Source organism: Hirundo rustica, chromosome 6 (genome assembly GCF_015227805.2).
Source record: "Hirundo rustica isolate bHirRus1 chromosome 6, bHirRus1.pri.v3, whole genome shotgun sequence".
Lineage (NCBI taxonomy): Eukaryota > Metazoa > Chordata > Aves > Passeriformes > Hirundinidae > Hirundo > Hirundo rustica.
In genome coordinates this window covers 31,949,405-31,972,421 of record NC_053455.1, presented here as the reverse complement: position 1 = coordinate 31,972,421, position 23,017 = coordinate 31,949,405, and the positions used below count along the sequence as shown (strand labels likewise).

At 41.6% G+C, this 23,017-nt stretch overlaps 1 protein-coding gene across 3 annotated transcripts in view; it reads right to left on the bottom strand.

Annotated features, from left to right (window-relative positions):
• Positions 1-23,017, bottom strand: part of PLEKHH1 (pleckstrin homology, MyTH4 and FERM domain containing H1) — a 54,648-nt gene that overhangs the window by 20,026 nt on the left and 11,605 nt on the right. For 2 of the 3 annotated variants that reach the window (XM_040067281.1, XM_040067282.1), the window contains exons 3-14: positions 19,042-19,104; positions 15,952-16,101; positions 13,204-13,287; positions 11,581-11,662; positions 7,896-8,905; positions 5,374-5,452; positions 4,715-4,803; positions 4,061-4,211; positions 2,871-3,010; positions 2,087-2,197; positions 1,435-1,521; positions 284-445 (exon numbers count right to left, since the gene is read on the bottom strand). In XM_040067281.1, the coding sequence (XP_039923215.1) occupies positions 284-445; positions 1,435-1,521; positions 2,087-2,197; positions 2,871-3,010; positions 4,061-4,211; positions 4,715-4,803; positions 5,374-5,452; positions 7,896-8,905; positions 11,581-11,662; positions 13,204-13,287; positions 15,952-16,101; positions 19,042-19,104 (2,208 nt within the window). The remainder of the gene's footprint in view (positions 1-283; positions 446-1,434; positions 1,522-2,086; positions 2,198-2,870; positions 3,011-4,060; positions 4,212-4,714; positions 4,804-5,373; positions 5,453-7,895; positions 8,906-11,580; positions 11,663-13,203; positions 13,288-15,951; positions 16,102-19,041; positions 19,105-23,017) is intronic. The other variant, XM_040067283.1, reaches the window with a different exon arrangement.

Sequence of the window (23,017 nt, the reverse complement as noted above, 5' to 3'; positions counted from 1 at the left end):
ATGCTGTGAATTCTGCTGAAAAAAAGCATGCATAAACTAGATATTTGTTATTACATACTACTTGGCAGTCAGTACTTTTCAGTAGCCTTGTTTGTCCCATCCCTTATCACTTATATAAATGTTTCAGTCTGAAATACACAAATCTACAGCCACTTTTCCTTCTTTCCCTACTCTTACAGAGAGTATTAAAATACTAATTTATTGTTCACATTTTCTGTGCAGACCAAGAAGCTGGTACACTGTCAATTCTGAGCTAAACATAAAGTATGAAACACTATTTTACCTTGGTGAGCCAGCCTTTCACAGTGGGTTTAGCATCACTGTGAGGAACACCAACAGGACTGCTCACTTGTACTCTCAGGATACTCTGTAGGACATGAATCCATTCCTCCAGGATGTTGGGAGAGTCTGCTGTCAGGAAGTAGGTTCTCTTTTCTGTCACAAGCTGGAAGGAAAAGGAGTGACAAAGTACAAAGCTGCACACCTAAAAATCTTTTCTTCAGTTGCTGAGTTTCTTTATCCCATACAGATTTTTTTTTTTTTTTTTTTTTTGGTCATTCAGGAGAGATTTTTTGAGGGTAAGAAAAAAGTTGCTAATCCTCAAAGCCCAAGTGAAAAAAATGAAACTCAGATGAATCAAATTCTCATAGGCTTTCTTGCTGTTTCTGTTGGATACTGTGGCTTTGTGTCCTCTCTCGTACTTTCTTGTTTCTCAATGCTGCTGCTAGTTTTTCATTTTAAAGGTGACTACATAAATGTGGGGTTTTGCTGTCTTCACTTTGTATTGTACTTTGCCGTCATTACCCTGTGACTGAAAGGAAAGATGCTATAAATCTAACAGCATTAGGCCTTAGCAACTTCAGTTCTGTAAGGGCAGAAGGTAGCTCACAAGCTAGGCCATGTGTCTCTCAAAGTATGAAAGAAACTTTATCGGTGCCTTTCTAATTAAGTCAAAAATGACTTAAAAGTGAATCCAGTGATGGGCTAACTTCTAATACTTTAGAAGTCAAATTCTAAAAGGAATCAAACTACTCAGATGCTTCTTTAGATCCTCCAGGCATGTAAAGTCAGGCTTGAGATCTTGAGAGAGAAGTCTCTCAGAAAGATCCTACATTTTAATTATTGTAAGAATCATTTTCCCCCACAGATTTCAAGATCTAACTCTGGCAAAAAAGAGGAAAGTGTTACAGTGTAAAACAGGACAAAAAAAAATACTAATTTCTTTCAGTTTCAGAAGGGTGTATCTGGGTTACAATTTATCTCTTTCCTCGTTATTAATTAGACTACCTGCCTGTTTTGTGCCAGGAAACAGAAAACAGATAAAGTTAGCTCGTATCATTGAGACACACAGTACCATTCAGTCTGAATTAAGTGCTCCCTCACCCAGCTACTGAGTGTATGGTTAAATGCAGGATAAAAAAAAGCAATGCCTACCTGGAATGTTTGGGACCCTTCACCCCTGACAATCTGGCATGAAGAATTCAGCTCCAGCTGCCCTTGTGGTTTGCGGATAACATCACTCTGAGGAAAGAAAAGCAAACAATTTTTTCAGTAGGAAACCTCAGACAGGTCTTAGACAACTTAAATACAGCATAATATGCACGTGCAGGTTGGAGTCTGCATTCATGAGCTGGAAAGGACAGCCTAAGGTTGCCAGGTGAAATATGAGACTGTGTGATCCCATTGCAAAAGTCTCCTCAACAGTGACAGACAATATAACAAGGACAGTGATAATAAATGCTGTCTTATGGAGTTCAGATTGGACATTATGATTAGTAAAACAAAAGCAAGCCCAAACAAACACCAACAAACCAAACCCTTTCTAAGTGGGAAGGCAGTACAACACACAATAGGTACCAAGACAGTAGCTGAATTTCCACCTTTGGTAGTTTTCAAGATTCAGCCAGACACGTTAAGTGACAAGTTTATTAATAATAACTTTGTTCTTAATTTGATGCATACAGTGAATCTCTCTAATGTTTGTAGTGCTTTTCAAAACAGTGACATGTCTAACCAAAAGTGGTTTTTAAGTATATTAAATTTCTCTGTGCCTCTAGAGGGGAGGAAATGTATCCCAGGGACTTACTGGGGACTTGTAATACATGATTTGTCTGTTTCTGAGAACAAACCATCGTCTTTTCCATGTCTTTATCTGGCTGCCCATTTTCAGCAAGTAGCCTGATTTCTCCATGGGTTCCTGGAGGACAGAGCAAAGAGGAAAGGGGGTCATCTTGCACCTCCCAAAATACACATGAAAGCGCGGTGAAATCAAGCCCAGACATTTGCTGCATCTCCCATCATTTTCTGCTTTGTTTAGTAGCAGCCATCAATGATCATCAAAGATCAACAAGCATTGATTGTTTGATGCACTGTAAACGTATTTCTCTTCCTACTGAGGCACTGATTTTCCAAATAAAAGTGAAGGCTGTCTCTAGGCCATGATCAGACTCCCGTCCCTTGTCTGTTTGATCTCTTACATTGAAGAGTACAGACTTTAATGCTGCCTGTTTTGAAGTTTTTCCTTTCTCCTTCCTTTCTCTGAATTTCCAAATTTATTTTGTCGCAAAAGTGTAAGGCCATCATTAAAGTAGAATACAACTACAGGAAACCAATATAGGTCATCAGGAAAGAATACAGGCCTTGATGCTTATACTTTTACCTAAATACATAACAGAAATTGCACCTTCTTCTAAAGCACTAGATGGTGTCTTTTGATACCAATCAGCTGGACCAATAGCCCAGTCTGTTAGAACATCACTTTGCAGGGGGATTATTCAATATACTGTAGATACACTTTTCTCTTTTGAAGGCCAAGGCTCTGTTTGCACCCCTTGGCAAGTGTAACAGAGCAGTTACAGTGCAAGACTTACAGTGCAGATCCCACCATCAGTGGAATAGGAAGATGTCCGCTGCAGCTTATGTTCTGGCTCTGAATAGTCACCATCCAAGGAGTAGGCATCAGGAGGGATGGCATAGTCACTCTCGGAGCTCAGTGAGGACACAGATACACCTGTTCAAAATAAAGGAAGGCATGAGAGTCATGGCTAGACAAAAGCATGTACTGAATATTGTACAGTCCAAAAAAGTTCCTGCATTCACCGTTAAGGCTTCTTTTTGGTTCAAGAAGGACAAATCAGATCAGACTTTGGAAACTCAAACCCCACTAACGTGACTTATGAGGCCTCTCTTTATTTCCCTAGGAGGACAAGTGGTGAAGAGTGAGTTTTGGATACTGACAGTGAAATAAATTTATTGCTAAATCAAACCAGATTAAAATATATACAAAAAAAAAAAAAATCAACAGGCTTGTCATCTGAAGGAGAGACAGCTTGCTTTCATCTGGGAACATCCATTATAAAGTCTCAATCCCCTCTGATTTCAGCTGAGGAAAAGGCTTCTTCACTAGCAAATGGCTTTGCTTTCTGTCAATCTTTTACCACAGGTACATGGTAATGCAAAAGCACATCGGCCAATGCATCACAACAGAAGTTAAGACTACATGAAATATAACTCTGTTTCAGAGACAACCAACAAAGTTTGGTTGTCTCTAAAATAGAGCTGTATTTCATGTTGTCTCCTTGGTAACAAACACTCCATTCAACCAGTTTAGCCCTCCCAGCAGGCAAGAAAAACAGTCCTAATCAGGACTCAAAGTACCTGATGTCACTCAAACATAAGTGAGATGTACTTACTGATCAAGAAATTATCAGTCAATGACAAAGACAAAAAAGCATTTTCTGTATTGTGTCAGTACTAGCTTGCTTCCAAGGAGAAGTGACAGCAAAGGTATGGATGACTGGATATGTTATGAATTTGGGAGGGCAATCCTTCCCACAGTCTTAGTTTAGCAACTGTTTGAATGGAAAACTATCAGCAGTAAAAACCATCTACAGGAACAGGTTTCTACTGTTGCTGCTGTTGATGTCTGCATACATTCTGGGAGAACGCCTTGCTAGCATCACTCTGGCTGAGCATTTGCGTGTCACTGATGATGCTGCCCAGGGCATCTTGGCTCTGATGACAGAGTTCCTCCTGCTCAGCAGCAATATTCCCACTTTACCTCTCTTCACGGCACGAGGGCTGCCTGGCATGCTAGCTTTCCTGTTCTCAGATCCAGCAGCAGAAGTCCTGAAGCTGGCATGGGAGCCACAGTCATCATCAGAGCCTGAAGACTCATCTAAGAAAGGCACATTGCTGATCTGTGTGGCTTTCTGGAAAACAGACCTGTATGGTTAGTGTGTGAGAGAAGAGTTCCCCCAGGACAATCCCTCCCCAGTCAGGAGACAGAGCAACCCATGCCCTTCATTTCCACATTGCCTTGCCCACTCTTGCTCCAGGGTTCCTCAGTTCCTCCCCTTCTAGTCTGAAAACTTCCAAGTGGACTCTCTAATCTGATCTGTCTGGGTCTCCTCTGGTTACAGCCTGCTACTCTTCCATGAGCCTTGTGTTCCATTTCATTCCTTAGGCTACACCCACTGTCACCTCTAGGTTTCATAGTGCACACAGCAACTTCCTTCCAAAACTTGTTGCAATGTCCTGTGTTCTTAAAATATTTAACGTTTGCTACTCTTCCTGTACTCTTTTGATGTCCAGTACTTCCTGACATTCTCTAATTTTCTTTCCTTCACTGCACAGTTCCATTCTGTTTTGTCTCAAATTACCAGCAGCCCTGGACCATGCTTTCCACAAGAGGCAAAGTAAGGTAACTTCTTACCCCCTTCAGTGTAGTGTAGACTGGCACAGTGACATTTCTGTAGATGAGATAGGTAAATGGCCCAGAAGTTGAACACGAGAAATTGGAAACTGGGGAAATTCAGAGAGAAAGCAAGACAGCAAATAATACAAACTGGTGAAAAGGAGGAGGTTTTAATGGAGAAGCAGAGAGAGCTGCCATCCTGGACAGTCTGGCTTCAGAAGGGCCAGGAGATGTTATTAATTCCATACAATTCCCAGAGAGAGCTGCAATGTTCACCCCATTTAGCCTGTAAGATGCCTTACCCACCCTGTGCTCCCCATGGTACAATGCAATCTGGTGTACACTGTGCAAACAGAAAAAAAGCCCTAACAGGCAAAAGTGATGGTGAATCAGAGGACTAAAAACAGGCCACAGACATGCAGAGGCAGAAGACTGGCTGCAAAACTGATGGAGGCGATAACGGAATCCCTGAAGATGTCCCTGAATGTAGAGGCACAAACAGCCTGACACCAACCATCCCCAAAATAAGATATATCCTCCTCCCTTCCTTTATGGAGCCAACCTATGAGGTCAAATTTACTTTGAAAACAGGCAAAGAAATGAAGAAATGTGAACAGCCCAAAGCCCACACTGTCACCATGAACTCCCTCTAAGGACAGATCTAGTCTAGCACTTACAGCAGCTGGAAGACTCATTCACCATGGCCACTTCAGACATCCTCATGCCAGACTTGGCCACAGCATAGATTCGGCTTTCCTGGAACAATAACACCAGGAACAACAATGATCAGGCAAAAATGTAATTCTTACAGACAGAAATGCCCATGTCACAGAATCACATCACAGTCACACATTTGGGCAGGAAGGAGGGCATCTCTAAGAAAGATAGCTGAATTCCACCAGATGTTGTGTGAATGACCATTAATGGAAGCATGTTACTGTGTGCAAATTTCCAGCTACAGAGGTGACATCCACACACTGGAACACCTAAACACAGTTTTCAATAAATTACTATATCACAGCTTGGAAAGAGATGGGGTTTTTTTTTTTCCATATTATACACAATGCATTAAAATTAATTAAAGACAGTCCTATACCAGGACAATTCATTGAGTCATCAGCTACAAAGGATGCCTATTCTGTAATAAGGGAATGAAAGAAATGCCTGGAATGATCTCAATAAACCTGTGTTTCAGTTACAACAATATAGAGAGCTTTCAGTTCAAAGGATCTCCGAGTGCTTCATGAATTGATAAAAATTCCAGAGGGGGAATCCAACTCTGTATCTAGATGCAGAGTTATGACTAAGACATCAACCAGTGTGAAATGGATAAACCCCAAAGCTAGGAAATCTCTCAGTGCTCCTTAAAGCATACAACCAAAACTCACTATGAAATAACACACATAATGATATACGTGAAAGTACCTAAGATTAAGTCAAATACGCCAAAAAATTTATGACGTAAGAATTAAAAATGACTGCTTGACTTTGAAGTTTCAATAAATCACTTGTGTGCCCATGCCCTTAAAAAAGCAAATGAAAAGAGATTAGTCTCTTTTGATACTATATCGATTTCCACCAAGTTTGTCTGTCTGGCCTGTTTAGGAACATGGTTGATGGAGTCCCTTGGGAGTCAGTCCTGATGGACAAAAAATTCAGCAAGACTGAACATTATTCAAGAAGGAAATCTTTAAGGTGGAGGAGTATGTCACCCCATGTGTTGAAAGATGAGACAGTGAGGAAGACTAGCCTGTCTAAACAGAGAGCTTTGGCTGAAACTTGTGACCCTTGGAAGAAGAGACAGGTGACTGGGGAGGGCTACAAACACACCATGAAGTTATGCAGGGAAAAAATTAGAAGGACCAAAGCCCAACTACACCTTCACCTGGCTACTGCAGTAAAAGACAATGAAATACTTCTATAAATACATGAGAAAAAAGAAAAAAATAGAATCTTAAGAAGAAACAAACAGAGAATACATGAAACAAAAAGAGAATCTCCATCCCTTATTGAATATGAGTGGGAAAGAGTGACAAAGGATGAAGAAAAGGCAGAGGTACTCAATGCCTTCTTTGCCTCAGTCTTTGATGGTAAAACCAGTTGCTCTTCAAGTAGCCAGCCCTCTGATCTGGAAGACATAGATGGGTGAGCAGAATGAAGCCCCCATAACCCAAGTGGAAATACCCAGGGACCTGCTTTGCCCCCTACACACACACAGGTCTGCAGGGCCAGGTGGGATCTGCCCGAGGGCACTGAGGCAGCTGTCAGAAGAGCTCACTGAGCCGCTGCCCATCAGTCACCTGCAGCCCTGGTCACCGGGGAGGTCCCAGGTGACGGGAACCTGGCCAATGTGGCACCACCTACAAGGGCCAGAGGAGCATCTGGGGAGCTACAGGCCTGTCATCCTGACCCTGGTGCTGGGGAAGCTCATGGAGCAGACCATCCTGAGTGCCATCACACGACACGCACAGGACAACAGGGGACCAGGCCCACACAGCGTGGGTTTGTGAAAGGCAGGCCCTGCTTGACCAACTGATCTCTTTCTGTGATGAGTGACCTGCTCAGTGGATGAGGAGAAGGCTGTTTTTTCCATTTGAAACAATTCTAGGACTAAAACCAATTCAGCTATCTGACCTCAAAAGCAAATGTAAGAAAAAACAACGGGACATGTATATTCACTTTACCAAAGGTTTTCACAAAATTTTCCCAACAGCAGGAGCATACCATGAGATAGGAATGCTGAGACCTAATCCATGTGACTATGAAAGAAGTATCCACAGCTTTTTCTCACTCTGGAGCTATCTGGTCTGGTCCACTGCATTTATGATTAATTTTTCCATCTTAAACACATGACAACAGAGCTAAGGATTAACTTTGATGACCCATCTAATGATAAACCACAATGCAGTATACTTTAATTTTCATTTTTATTCCTATGACTGTTTTTTTTTTTTTTCCCCAATGGATTCTTTTCCCCATCTAAAGAAAATTAAAAAAAAAAAAAAAAAAAAAAAAAAAAAAAAAAAAGGTCAACGAACCAACGTGCCCCATGGTCTCAAACTGTCCAACTTGGTGGTTCAGGAATGTAACCTGTGATGTCCACAGGTAACAATTCATTGAGACCTAGAGCTGTTGTAGCCTAACTACTGGGCACAAAGATAAGCAGCACTTCTCATACTGTTGTCCTTGCATTTCTTACCCATGATGGGAATCGGTGCAGCGGTGGTGTGGGAGGTTTACATCCCGGGTCAGGTGTGCCAGCCTCAGAACTCACAGCTTCTCTTTGCTCCGCAGGTAAGTGGTACATTCCCTCACATGTTCCAGCTTCTCGCCTCAGCAGGCCACATTCTGTCTCCATCTCCTCCATTACTCCATCATCATCAATGTCTGTCTCCTCCACGTGCCCACAGCCGACTGGAGGGTCTGTTATGGGCTGGAAAGTGCTAGTCTCTAAATGCATCATACGATGGAAAGAATTAGTCCCTGACTGTGGCTGGCTGTGATGTCTCTTGGCTAGCTGGATACTGTCTCTTGGTGTATTGGGTGTTCGTATTTTTGGAAAGGTCATACTACTCCCAAGGCTGCACTCCCTCCCTGGATAGAAGGAATGTGCTGTAACAGCTGATGTTGACACAACTAGAGGTGGCTCAGCAGCTTGGAGACGGCCCTCAAGCATGCTCACTATTTCTCCTGAGGAAGAGGAGTCCAGCCGGTGGGAGTGGAATCTGGCAGTCAGATCATCAGAGAAGCGGGTGCCATCCAAACCCACTTGTTGCAAGGTGCTCACGGCACTACACTTTCCTTCCAAAGATGATTGGAAGGTCAAAGCCTCAAGAATTCTCGTGGTCTCAGCTGGAGGGTCCAGTGATATGGGACCAGAGCACTCTAAACCATGTTCAGAATTTATGGTTGGAAATACATTTTTCTCTGTGGAGAGATTCCAGCTTGATGGGTCAGACATGAGCTTCAGCATGCTCTGGGAAAGCAGAGATTTATCCTCTCCATTCTCAGCAAAGGTGTCATTGGCAAGGACTATGTTTGCTGAAGAGAGGACATGTTTCGAAGGTCCTGTCTGACACACCTCTCTGAAACCAGGTGCAAGGAGCACAGATTTCTGGTCTATCTTCTCAGCAAAAGAGGCCTGCGGTGCTTGGGGCTTCAGGGAATCACAGCTCCAAAGAGATTCAAAGGGAGGAATGCTGGTCATATCTACAAGGAAGGAGAACAGATGGTTAAGGCATTCAAACACTGATGTTTTCAGTGTTGCTTCCTCGTGTACATTCAGTTGTATTTCAATAGCACCCTGGCCTATTTAGGAATATACAGAATGGAAAGGAGATGGCTGGGCACAGTTATGACTAAAGTGCTATACATTTATAATTGGAAATAGCACAGAAGAGATGAATAGGAAATGATTAATCTGCTTCTGACAAAAGTGAAATTAAGGGGTTCCTAATGAAATTAGGCAGCGCATTTGAAATTTACAGAAGGAAGGTTTTTTTCCTCAGACAAAGAAGCAAACAGAATGCTGCAGATAGGCCAGAAAAAGTAATGTATCAGTAGAACAGGAGTTCTGGCCTAGGAACTTCCTACTGAGAGCAGAAGCTGGAAGTGTATATGGATAGAAGGACAGCTTTACTTGCAGTATTTTGTATAGTCCTTTCCGGAATGTGAACAACCAACCAGGAGATGGGATACTGGCCTAGGCAAGCTTTCAGTCTAATCCAATATAGGAGTTTTTATCCTTACCTATATAATTATGCCTCCTCTCTTAAAACATGTGAAGGAAGTGCACCTATCCACACAAAACTTTGCCAAATATATCAAAGTGGCCAGAACACTGCTTAGCATGGCTTTTGGCTTTAATGGACCTACAGTGATTTAACTCCTCAAATAATCTGGTATGATTCCATCCATTCCCAGGGGCTAGATGGGCCTTCCAGCAAAGGTACAGAGAGCTTCTTAAACATCACAGCAATTGGGGAGTTTACTCACATTTCAAGAATTTCCCTAGAGCTTTTCGTTATCCTTTTGTGCTATATGACTCACACAATGCTTTATGTCACGAAGTTTTATAATAGTTACTTACACGGTTTTGCTGTAAAATCTTCCTTTTTTTAGTTCTTTCCCTGCCCTTTCAGTTGCTATGTTAGAGGATGACATAAAAGATAGATCCTAGATTGCTTCCACTGTCCTTTGTCTACTTAGTACCTACACTTTATAATTAGTATACTTTCTTCCTTTCCATAATTATTAAAGATTACCTCAGTTCTACAATTTCCACCAAATAGCAGCTTTAGAATATGAGAAACTGGGGGTAAAACTTGGAATGGCACGGGATGTTTGATTGACCTTGGCATTTATATTTATTTCAGCCTGACTGAAAAAGAACCAAATCATTAAATGCTTTTGGAAATTGCAAAATATGGATGAGCATGACTCTGCACAGCTATTGATGAAAATGCTGCTTGAACATCAAACTCTATGGGTATTGCTTAACCACCCACAGGATTGAAAAGGAAATAGAAACAAACTGAAGACACAAAGTTACAGAGGGAAGAGCAAACAGCAGAATAAATTACTGTTGACAGTGGAGAGGATGAAACCCGCTCTTGGAAACCGGAGAGAAAGAGACAATCATGAGAGCATGACCTTGACACTTGATTCACAAGGAACTGAATGTTAGCAAAGCTAACACATAACAATGGCACACACAAATCCTGGCATATATTTTCCCCTGACCCAAAGGTAAATCATTAGTGTAGACTGAAAAGAAACCATTCATTTTAAATATTACTGGTATTTTTGTGGTTTCCTAGATGTGACAGGGGACTAAGAAGAAGCTGCTACTATTAGCATAGCAAGCAAGAAGAGATTTGTCTTTCTGCAGAGGCCTCTGACTTCAGCCTGGCATAGTGCGACTAGTGAGGGGTAAGAGGAGAGGGCAGTGCTGTTTACTGCCCAGAGAGCTGGGATGCAGGGAACACTTAATACCACATTATTAACGCAGCTTACCAGGCATTCTCTTTTTGTGAACAGCCAGAGCCAGAGGGGATGAGAAAAACCTAGTCATAAAGCATTTCACTAGAAATGTGGTGGGATTTAGAAGGAATTTTGCCCTATTCTCTTGCTGTGGAGTAAAAGGAATGCCAGAAAAACTTCTGCAGGAAAGAAATGTCTCCTGCCCGCGTGCCCAGTGAAGTCCTGGAAACTAGCTCATCTTACTGTGACCAAACCAAGCTCATTAAAAAATAAAAAATTTTAAAAAAAAGTCAAGAGAGAATTTATTTTTCAAAATACGTTACAACAAAAGGTGCTGAATTCAAGTCTGGAGACCAAAGTTCTCCATCCAGCCACCAAAGAACTGCAAAAACCTCAAACACCATAAGCAGCTTTCTCCAACCCATAGCACAGAGGAACCCAGCTCCTAAAGGCAGACCAAAGAGCTGCTGCCTTGGCTCATTTATTTACTCAGCTCACATGCCAGCAGAGATGCTGCGGGGATGAGAATCATTCACATGTGGAAGTACACTGAAATACATCAGGGATTTCTCCTCTGCCGTACTGAAGTGAATGGAGAGTTCTACTATGTATTTCTATGAATGCTTCAAACTCAGGAGCTCAGTGGCTTATTTTAACGGCAAATGCAGATTGTAAAAAGAAAAAAAAAAAAAGTCTATACTCAATTGTTGGTGGGAAAACAATTAAGAGTTAAGGCAAGTAAACAAGTTATTCCCATCTTTAAAATGGACCTGGCTAAGAAACAGAGCACCTCTACTGCCTGATGTTACAAGTTTTAATTTCTGACAAAGTTAAGAACACAACCCAGGAATGCCACCTCTTGTGATGGTTATTAGGCTACAGTGCCAGTTGAACAGATTTACCTTGCAATGTATCCTGAAGAGCTTCAATTTGCTCCATCAGTCTCTGATTACAGTTTTTCAGGTGGTAGTTTTCTAGCTCAAGCTATGAAACAAGAATAATAAAAACTGAAAAATAACGCAGAATTGTGAGCACATGTGATCCACTACACGGAACATGCCTTCATCTTTATTACTTTCAAGTTTCTTAACAAGGAAAAAAAGATGGGTGAGTCTACCAGTCACCTAGAAATCCTTCTAATCAGCAGCATCACTCAACAACCCACTTAAAATATTTTGCTGTACTTTCTCAATCAGCCTCTGTATGAACTATTGGCATTTCTCAAATACGTCTTTAAATTTACTTCCCTGTTGTGGCTTATCATTTACTCCTGCTGCAGAAATAACACTCATGAAACACACAATCAAAAAAACATTACCCAGAAGGAGCTTTTTTCCATCTCACCTTGTATGTGGTAAAAGAAGATCCCATGGATGCAGAGGACCAAAGGAAAAAGCAAACCAACATTAAGGGTGTGCTTACATTTCCAATTAGGACATGAGAGATTCTTTGCAAATTTGCCTTATGCCTTTGTTTGAAGAATCTCAGCATCCACTTTTAAACACAGCAGCGGTACACCCAGACAGACTTCTCTTGAAGGAATCACTTGTGGTGCTGTCTTGAGTAACCCATTGGCAACACAGATGCCAAGTTCTCCAAGATCACCCTGGCAGTGATCCACTTGTGCATGCTATGCACCTGGAATCAGCATCTGGCACAAACCTCATTGCCAGTAAAGACAGTGGGAGTGTATGGTCCTGGATTCCCAGGTCACACCAGATCAAACCCTCTGCTTCCTCCTTTGTGCTGCACCAGTCAGTAAATGCACCTTAAGTTATCTCACACAGGGAAGAGAAGCAGCACAGCAGCTCAGTGGATCATCTAGGCAATCTAACGACATCACAAAGTCACATCATAACATAATCAGTGCCCACAAAGACCGCTTCTCCCAACTCGAACAAACTCCCTATCTGTCATAAACTTGGAAATACATATGTTTACCTTGGAATAAAAGACCAGACAGCCCACTCCCAGCTGAAAACTACTACTCCATCTTTAAAACTGCATGCTGACCCTCTTTGTTTTTCTAGCGGGTAGGCCCAGATAGAGGCATAAATCCACAAGATGGATAGAACAGAGAGATCAGAGATGAAAAATACTGAGCAGTAGGAAAACAGCATTAGTGAAAGATGGTAAATTATAGAAGAGCAAAGAACATGTTTGTGTTACAGGTGCTCTGTCAGAAAGGAACAGAAACTGCATCCAGAGAAAAGAAGGAGAGGTAAAAGAAAGTTTAGATGAAAGCCACTTGTGACTAGTCAATCTTCAGAAGCTGCTTTTGGGCACAAAAAATGACGTCACAGTCATTTATAGTTTTCCCAACAAAGTAAATAGCCCTTGGTAAGAGTGATGACCCCAGCCCTACAACTGAGTGTGTGCAGGGACAAACAAGCAGAGTCTCCCTGTGGCAGACTGACTGTCCCCAGACTGTTGTCAGACTGTTGTCCTACATAGGAACCCCCTGGCTGTGCAGCCACTGTACTTCCTCACATGCCCTGAAACCTGGCAGAAAGCCAGAGACTTACCTCCCTGAGCTTAAATGTTACCCACTCTTTGATCTTGGCAGCTTTCTCTTGAACAATTTTGGCTTCCTCAGTCCTCAGCTGTTTCTGTGCCAAAAAACCAAACCCAACATTAGATGCATTAGGAGAGTATAACTAACTCTTCTCAGTGAGTTACTGCATCAGGAGTGACGGAAACACAGAAGCTCCAGACATAAGATTTAAGACTGCAACTTGGATACAATTGTTCAGCTATCCTCTGAAAAAAATCAAGCTCTAAGTTTGTTGTGGAAGAGCAAAATCCAGGTCAGGTAACAACTGACCACCTACCACAATTTGCAGCTTTATCTGTTTCAGATGGTTTTGCAATGTTGCTGTTTGCTGTTGAGCATCTGTAGTGTTCCCCCAGCCCACACACACATTATTGGCCAAAGGTAATAAGAATTAAGAAGTACCTATAATTGATTCATAAAACATCAATTGTTCTAAGCAAAAGGGATCCAGTTGCTGATAGCACGAGCAGAATCTTTCGAGGTGCACGAGATGCAAATACCCACAACATATTTAACACACACATAATATTCTCATTGAGAAAGTAAAAAAAAAAAAAAAGCTCTACAACCTAACCTTGAAAAATACTAAGATCTGCTAAGAGGATTTCAGATGCTCTAAGTGGTTGTATGTTTACATATCCATTAGAACAGGTTCTACTGCACACATAGGTGTTATGGCAATACTGTTGACTTGCACAATGACCATTATTCCCCCAAGTATCTGCTTGGGTAATACTGCATCTCATTTTTGCAGCTGTGTTTTTTCAGCTGTGTTTTTAACTTTTCTGGAAATTTCTTTTGAACAATGCTGTATTAACACTACGCTCACCTGAGGCTTTCTGTTTTATCTTCTGTGTGGCTTCATCAGAAGCAGCATCACTGAAAACTCTCCTATCTACATAATGATTTAAACAATTGCAAGAAGAAATCAGTTCCGGGAGCAACGGATGGAGGGAAGGAGGAGGAAAATATGCTGCATGGCACATCAGCCCTGGTTTCTCCAATTAAGGGCAAAGATAATGCCTTCTGGTAGCAGTTGGTGGTTTCCCTGTTAAACTGTTTTTTTCTGAAGTAAACAAATACCAGTAATTATAAAAAATGTCAGTCCTTCCCCCCCACTTTAAATTTTTCACACTGATAAATAGACCACACAAAATTCCCCACATTTTCACATCACTTTTAATCACCACATGCTATTTATCACTATAACTGCACATTTAAAGGCTCTTATTCAAGTATGTTTGTTGACTTTAAAATAGGCCCTAGCAACACTATAGGCAGCCTAACATTTGTAGTTCAGCATAATGAACTAAAAGCAATCAAATCAGATGCTTCAAGATGATTTATTTAGATTTTTTTTATTTTATATGCCTATGTGTGCTCCTAAACATCAGGTCTCAATTTCTGCAGCAGTTAGAATACTAGATGTGCCTATATATCTGAAATGATCTGGCACATACAGTAGATTTACTGTCTCTGAATATCCATCAGATAGGAACAGGCTTTGAATCTCCAGTAACCTTGAACTTCTCTTGGAACAAGGTCCAAGAGGCAAAAGATTCAGATTATTACACTACATGAAGTGCAATGCCAAGATTTTATTTAGGGTTCTAAAGTAGAATAGTGACACAATGACCACATTGTCACCACACTTAGTAAGCCCTGCCTCTAAGCGGAACCAATTCACACAGACACAGCAGCCATAGATGCAGTTATTGTGCTTTAAGATCCAAAAGCAATTTTGGAGAGATTCTTTGTGTCCCACACTATTGTATGGTCCAGACATGACCTCAGTGTTCTCTCAGTGATGCTCTGAACTCCATGGCTCTCCCCATCCCAGTGAAAACAAACAGCATGCCTTACAGGGACCCTTAGTAACCTTCTAGCCCTGTCACCATCTCATCCCATTCTGAAGCTAAACCAATGACCCTGATAATGAGTATTTCTTGTCTGGAATTGCCAAGCTTTGGCTTTCATTTCTAGAAACTAATTTTGCCTCTTGTTGCTGGAACAAGATTTCTAACAGTCCTTGAAATAGGTGGCAACTAATTCAATGTAACTCAAATACCCAAGTAATTTTTTTTTTTTTTTTGTAAAATTCTACTTCTATTTAAGTTATTTACTTAGCAATACCTTATTACTCATGTTATAAAAACCACAGGGCAAAGCCTTTACTAGAACTGTAATACAAACTCTGCTGTAGATGTAGCACCTTCCTTCCGCCAAGTGAAAGAGACTAAGAACTGTCCATACTGAGGAACAGCTGCTCTCTTATAATGACATCTGACAAGAGATGAACTATGCTAAAGGACTGCTGAAGACTGGGAAAAGGTCCTTCCCAAGAAGCAGCCTGAACAGAGTCAGAGATGGGTTACACAGTGGCTTTGCAAAGCAATCAGTACGCCAAAAAGCCAGAGAAACACTGTGACCAGACTGCAGCACTACAATGTAGGGTCTCTGCACTAACATAAGGAAGCCCTTTAGGCACACTGACTGATCTCCAATAATGAAGAGACATGGGGTGTTGAAGCTGAGTGGATGTTTTGTATGAAAATGAAAGATGGGATCTTGTACTGGGCTGGGCAAAATCTTACAGCTGACCTGGAGGCAACTGAGAGACCAACTTGTAACAAGACATAATCTGTATCTTTGAAATATACATTACAGAATCCCTCTAGCTCATGAAACCTACAGGCCTCCCTGTAGAAAATATCCCTACCTGTTTTGCTAGCTGTGTCTCCAATTTGTTGATCAGGTCCTCCTTTCCTTGTACTGTGCACATCAGCTCCTGGTATTTCCTGTGCAGGGTGCTGTCAGATTCACCAGTCTTCATATTGGCTAGTTTTATCTTCTCTTCCATAACTTTGACCTGTAATGGTAATCAGAAGGAAATTGAATAAACCCAGAAAGCACCAAAACAAACCAATGCAAATCAAGGAGCTGCTTGTGTATTGGTAAGAGAATGAAAATAAATTAGAATATTTGTGGGTTTCTTACTTTTTTTAAGTCAGGAAAGGAAAAATAAAACATCAAAAACCTCAACATCCTTCAGGTCACACTTAGTTTATATCCACATGTGTGAAAGGAATGTTGTCCATTAATTTGTAATGCTGAAGCAGTAACAGACGCAAACTGAATCATGAACAGATAAACACATCATGGAATGTGAGATACTAGAATCAAATTATTAATCAGAGAGGCCATACAGGCACCATGGTCTCCATACACATACAGACACAGTACATCCCACCTTTCTCCTTTGCAATATTATGGCCAGTTTTTAATCTAATTCACTACCAAGGTATATACCACAAACCCCTGGCCATTTGCTTCAGGTTAAAATACCTGTAGGAAAATGTACTGTGGAGGTCCTTCGTCCTCCTATCCCCAGCTTAAGACAGTCTTTTCTCCAGGCCTGCTAAGGAGTCGCAATGTTAGATATTTCAAAAGATTTGAGCCTGTCTTTGAGCTCCTGCCAGTGCCAAGACTTCATCTCAGCAAGAGAAAGATCACTGCAGTGTTCCCTCACTACAGACAAAGCTTCAATCCACTAAAATCCAGTGGCTACTGAAGCATTTCAGGTTTTTAGCAAATACTTTAAATCTCTTTGCTTTCTTCAGAACCTTTGTCTCTCAATAATGCCACTCCATTTTACCATTACCTCATTCTATTACAGTGGATTATAAGACTTCATTTCTAAAGATGAATGGAATCCCTTCAATTTAACTCAAATGTACTAATTGCAGCATTTGATGATGGGAAAATCTTTGGTTCCAACACATCTCAAAGAAGCTAAATCTGCAAAGAAACTAACTCCAAATACCATAAATTTAGCATGAACTTCGAACCAGAAAGACAGAATGCAGGCAGCAATCTGAGCACTTCACAGAGTCTGTGCAAGAGAGTTAGACACACTCCACTGAGCAGCCTACACTTCATACTTGCAGAAGCTGTGTTTTGTCCTCCTGTCTGCCTGTATTAGGCAGAGCAGCAAACTGCCTCTTCCTCATACTGAATCAGAAAGGTAAGCACCCAACATCCGAGCCAGAAAACTAAGCCTGCTGAGTCGGATGTGCTTTCATTAGAGTTTAGGGTGATTATAGTAAAAAGAAATGGCCCCTCCTTCCTGTCTGATGCCCAAATGCTGACTCTGTACTAGAGACTCAGCGAGGGGACTGCAAACATGTGATTTCCTTAATTGAGGTTGGCAGCTACAGGGAGTCCATTGAATTAACAAATCCAACCCCTCAGACTCCTGGAGAGAAAGATAACAAGGGATTTTGCACTTGATGTGGAGCCCTCTCATTTGTTGGCTGCCTCTCATTCATGGTGAATGTACTCATTAGTGGAAGGGAATGGTCCTACTCGTTGGCTGTCACTTCTTCAGGCTGTCAGGCAGCAATGTAGCATTTCTCTAGGAACACTTATCTCTGGATGTGGATAAGGCTGCTGGAAAGACAAACGTTGAGGGTTGCTAGTCTTTAGGACCTGCCAACATATGACTACAGAACTGCTGGGGGCAGGTGAATGAAGGCAACCCTCATTTCTGCCGGTGGGAGGTGAGTGAAGGCAACCCTCATTTCTGTTACACCTTCCCAGCCAAGTTCTCCCTTTCTTGCCCATTCTTGGACCTGGATTTGACTTATTCTCCATCCTGTCCCTTGCTGTCATTGCATTTTATCTTATCCTGGGCACTCTGTTCCTGTCATTGAGGTGCCTGTTAGTATGAAACCCTCACTGGCCAGTGGCAATAACTGTATTTTCTAGTGGTGCTGTCACAGCTGTTACTTTCGCCTGTATTGTGTTACCTTTGCCTGTCTTGGTTGGATGTAGACATACTGATACCACTCTCAAGAACAACTCTCGTTCTTCACTGGGAGCATAGAAGCCAACAGCAAGGTGTCAACACATAGCAACTTTCCTAGAATTAAGCTGGTCAGTAAAAAATCTTGATGTCAATATCAAACTGGCATGGAAAAGTATGTTCTACAGACAGAATAGCTTTCCAGGTACTCCAGGCTCTTGATTCCCAGGTGATATGTCTCCCAGGGCTTATAACACCGCCTATACAGTCCTTCACTTCTGAAATCATCTTTGACAGTCATTCTTGGCTGTGTGGCTTTTATTTCTGTCTCAGCTCTTTTGTTTCTATAATACTTCTTAGAGTGCAGAATGTCTGCTTCCCAAAGGTCTGTTATTCTCTATAGCCTGTTCACAAGCTGAAGTCTGCCTCTCTCCCCACCTCCATTATTCAAGGAGCACAGAAGAACTAGTTTAGACAATATGCCAAATTTTTAGATGATTACAGCAATAGACAATGAACCCAGCTCTTACTGTTTTTCTCCATGAGCTCCTGAGCCAGAGCAGTAATTATTAAAAAGTCCAAAACAAGTGATAAGGGTGTGTCTGCAAAACCAACTCCTTTCACAGAACCTTCTCTACTTGTAGACAAGTCTTCACCAGTACTCTTAAGTATTTGTTTCCTGAGGACCTGCCAAGCAGCCTTATCTTTGTGATTTAATCCTGAGGTCCAACACCCCCTTCCTGTTCCACAACCAAGCATGCCTACTATGGATGAGGGGGTAAAAGGCTGGGAAGCTGACAGGAAGATGTAAGGTGCTTTCTTTCACTTAGGGTTCAACATATTCAGGCACCTGTTCAGAACTAAGGCTCACAGACGGGGAAGTAGACCAGAAAATCCATTCACCACTGTAAATCAATGTTTCCCTAGCAGGGATTTCTGTCTGTATGCTAGACTGGAAGGAATTTAGAGTGAGTTAACTGCTGGACTTGTACCAGAGCCTCTTACCTGTTTCTCTGCATCCTCAGCTCTTTGCTCTGCTTCTACCACTCTCTGTTCCAATTCCTGCATCTTCAGAGACAGAAAAGAAATAAGAAGGGGAAAAGAAAGAAAATAAATTAACATCACCTGGAAATTCACATTTTACTCAGGACTTGTGCAAGCCTACAGATATTTGGCACATTTTGAGTTAACTGAACAGCTTTGACCAGGAAAAAAAAAAAAAAAAAAAAAAAAAGCCTTTGACCTTTTCTAGTCTTCTGCCCTACTTTGAATACACCGGAACCATTTTCTCATTAGTGAGCTTCATCATTCATTACATGGGTCAAAGGAACAGAGCCAAAGTCTTGACCTCATCGCTACAATTTACACACCATGGGCTGTCCCCGCAAGGAGCCTGTCTACAGTGCACCATTCTTCCCTGATCCTATTTCACCTAGGATTCAGTCACAATGGTAAATAAAAATGAATATATCTTGGAAAGCTCACAGCAGGTTCTCCATGATGCCACAATATAACCACAGAATACTTTGATTTGCCTTCAAAAGCATCATAGGCTCATAACTGCTAAGCTTAACAATGATCTTCATTTTCCTATGCTTCTTTTCATTTTAAAGAGCTTTGCAAACTGACAGTTGTGATTCAACATCTGAACATTGCTGCTACTGAAGTCAAAGGGCACTGAAGTGAATTTTATCCTAAATGTTTATAAATCACTTCATTCTCATAAAATTCGAATGTACCTGGGGTTCTTCTAATAATTTACCACGAGCTCTTTTTGGTGGGTAGTGGTTGGTTTGGGGGATTTTTTAAAAATTGTTTTTGTTTAAAATTTTTCTTTAAACAGTAAACTAGTATCTCATTTGACATCTGCCAAAGTCATCTTCACCCAGCCTGCTTCAACGGGTCTCAGATGTAAGCCCGGTAATACGAAGTCAGTGACACTAAGTTTTATCCAGCAAGCTGAAAAATTTGAGGAATGCTTCATCAACTCTGCAGCACTTACTTATGTTTTACTGTGGAAAGAAGGAGATAGAAGAATCTTCAGAAAATTGAAAGAATCATGCTAGAAGCAGAAAAATTATAAAGGGAACTGAGCTCCTTTTCTCTCCGATGCATTTTTGATAAAGCACTGGAGCCAAGTATTCAGGTTGGTCACTAACAGGACCACACCAATATATCTGAAAATGGGACTTATTCCTCTTGGGTTGATCTCCCAGAATGGACGCGACAGCATTCCCGTTTCCATCTGCCTTCCTTCATATGGCAACAACACAAACCTTCCTTCCATACATGCTCACTGATACAAGAGCAGACTGACCCCAGCAGCAAACATTTCAAAGGCATGTACACACCTCAGTATGTAGACATGTAGACACCTCAGTAGTCACTCAACTAAAAAAGCAATGACATTAAAACCATAAAGATCAAAACCTGCTACATGTTGCATGATAACTCTAACGTTTGCTTTTTCAGTGGAACAATCAAATACAACAGTCTCTGTAACTTAATATCCAAATCAAGGATGCCTCTTTGGCAGAGGAACAGAGATGCCACAGAGGATTGCAGCCATACAAAGCTACTCTGACCAAAGAGTCTTCTCAAAGACTGAGCTCAAGGCAATCTAACATGAATAGCAGTGGTCAATGTTACATGAGTATGTGCCCCTTCAGAACAGTGATGCACCCATGCATTTATCTATTAGTCTCTGGACAGGAATCACCACAGACAGATAGCAGCAAAACATCTTGGCAAAAGAGAGATGCTAAACATAACTAGTGGGGAGACATGCTTTGTGAAACAAAGAGTGTTTAGGACAGTAGCTTCAGAATCTATGGTTTTTCCCAGTTTTCTTATTAATTGACAGGGTCTACATTTACAGCACAGATGAAATTCTGGGCCTTTTTACCAAGCTATTCTCTTAAACTAATAATTCAAGCCTCCACAAGGCGAGCAATCTCCATGGAAGACTCAGGTTATTTTAAGAAGACAACACTGTCCTGATTGTTGTCTCAGCAGTTGCTTTGCATTGCTAGCAGTTATGAATCTTGATGAGGACACAGAATCCATGTTGGGACCATTCCTGATCACTAAAAAGTTATGAAACTTGTACAAGCAGGGTGACCTGGCTAAGTTCCAGCCAAATCAATTACTTTTGTCACCCTAATTCCTTCTATAGCCTTAAACGAACTTGTACTTTTCTTAATTTCCTGTATTACATTGTTGGGTTGTCCTACTATGAACTGTTAAATAACTGCTGTGTTCCTCGTGTACATGAAATCATTATTTCACTCATCCCCAATGTCAGCACTCTCACTGGAACACATTCAGATTTAATACACACATGCTTGTAAGGCTCTTTCAAATCCCTCCATGAATTAATAATAATGCTTGGTATCTTTCATTCAAAACGCTTTATAATTTGACAAATGCTACTAAGCAATGTGACCTAGGTCACATAAAACACTTGGTAACCAAGCCAAATGCATGGAACTCTTCTTTCAAACACTAGCCCAGAAATCTTGTATGGGAGAAACAGGACTAGTTGAATAGCCATGTTTACATGACACAAAAGAGCCTTTTTCCAAATGTTCATTGTTTACTGAAATAAGACAGAAGCAGGTTAAGTTACCCAGACGGCAAAAGATCCTCCCATCAAACACTCACACAGGCTTTCTCTCTCCTGATGGATCAGAAGAGGCTACATAAAATTGAGTGAGAAAAGTTCCTACACCTCTCAGCTTCATTTTTCTCCTGTTGTTCTGTTCCAGAGCTCACTTCTAACCAGGTCAACTTGCTGCCGTGGCAACGGCCTGTTATGCCATTCACCAACGGAGGAGTATCCCTTCTTGCGTGTGTATGAGAAAATCAGGGTGAAAACAACTGCCTGTTTCCAAAGCAATCCCTGCTTATGTCCACAAGGTAGGACTCAGGGGTCTCGTGCCCTGTGGGGCCCAGCAGGATGGCACAGCTTTGTCTGAGAGAGCAGGGGCTAAGGCTCTTCTGCCATGCCAACCCCCCGCCAGGCTCTGCGCAGCTTGGATAGCTCTGTTTGATAGCTGAGACCAGGGTATCAACGTTGAAGTTCACACCACGTGAACTAGGGCATTGGCAGTTAAACCACGGGGTTTTAAATTCCTCATGTTCTGAACAGCGATCTAGATTATTCAATCTAAGCGGATTTTAAAAATCTCAAGTATTTAAACTGTTAGAGCACATTGTACTACCAATGCCAGGCATGAGTGGTTGGGTTTTTTGCGAGTTAAAATAGGAAAACCTATCTTGATATCATAAAATTAGTTATAAAGAATAATTTAAAATGTGGGGGATCAGATTTTCAAGCCCTTCAATCAGTCACTTTCATACCTACGACAACCTAGCTGGTGAGCGAGTACTACACCCCTGTAATATTGTTCTTCACTTTCACCATCTGAAAGCACTTTTTTTAAAAAAATAAATTTTCTGTTCCTGCAAACCATATTGGGAGGATCTCAAGACAATATTTACCACAGGTTGGCACACAGCTTCAAACTGTGCAGACTTCACATTTTTCCAAGATCATCCCCCCTCACTGCCCCAAAAAACCTTTCTTGAAATGCAGGACTATCCAATCTGAATCTCTTCGTTCTCATAACGAGGGAAAAAAACTTAAAAATCACAGTTGCGGTAAAATCTATGACAAAAATCCCTGAAGCTGCCATCACTAGACAGAAACCAAGCCCCTCCTTCAGTTCTGCTTCACTACCCACCTGAGGGTGAGAAGGACGCAGCGCAGACAGGAGCGCCTGTTGCTGTGACTGCTGGGGTGTCCTGCGGTGACTGAGGAGAAGGGAAGGAGGGTCTCTGAACAAGTCGTTACAGACCAGCTGGGAACCTGAGGCACGGAACACTTCCCAAGAGGACTGCTCAACATAAGCACTGTGTGTCTGAGACCACCCACAGCAGGAGAGCCCCCCAGAGGTGCCCCACAGGCCCTGCTGAGGCT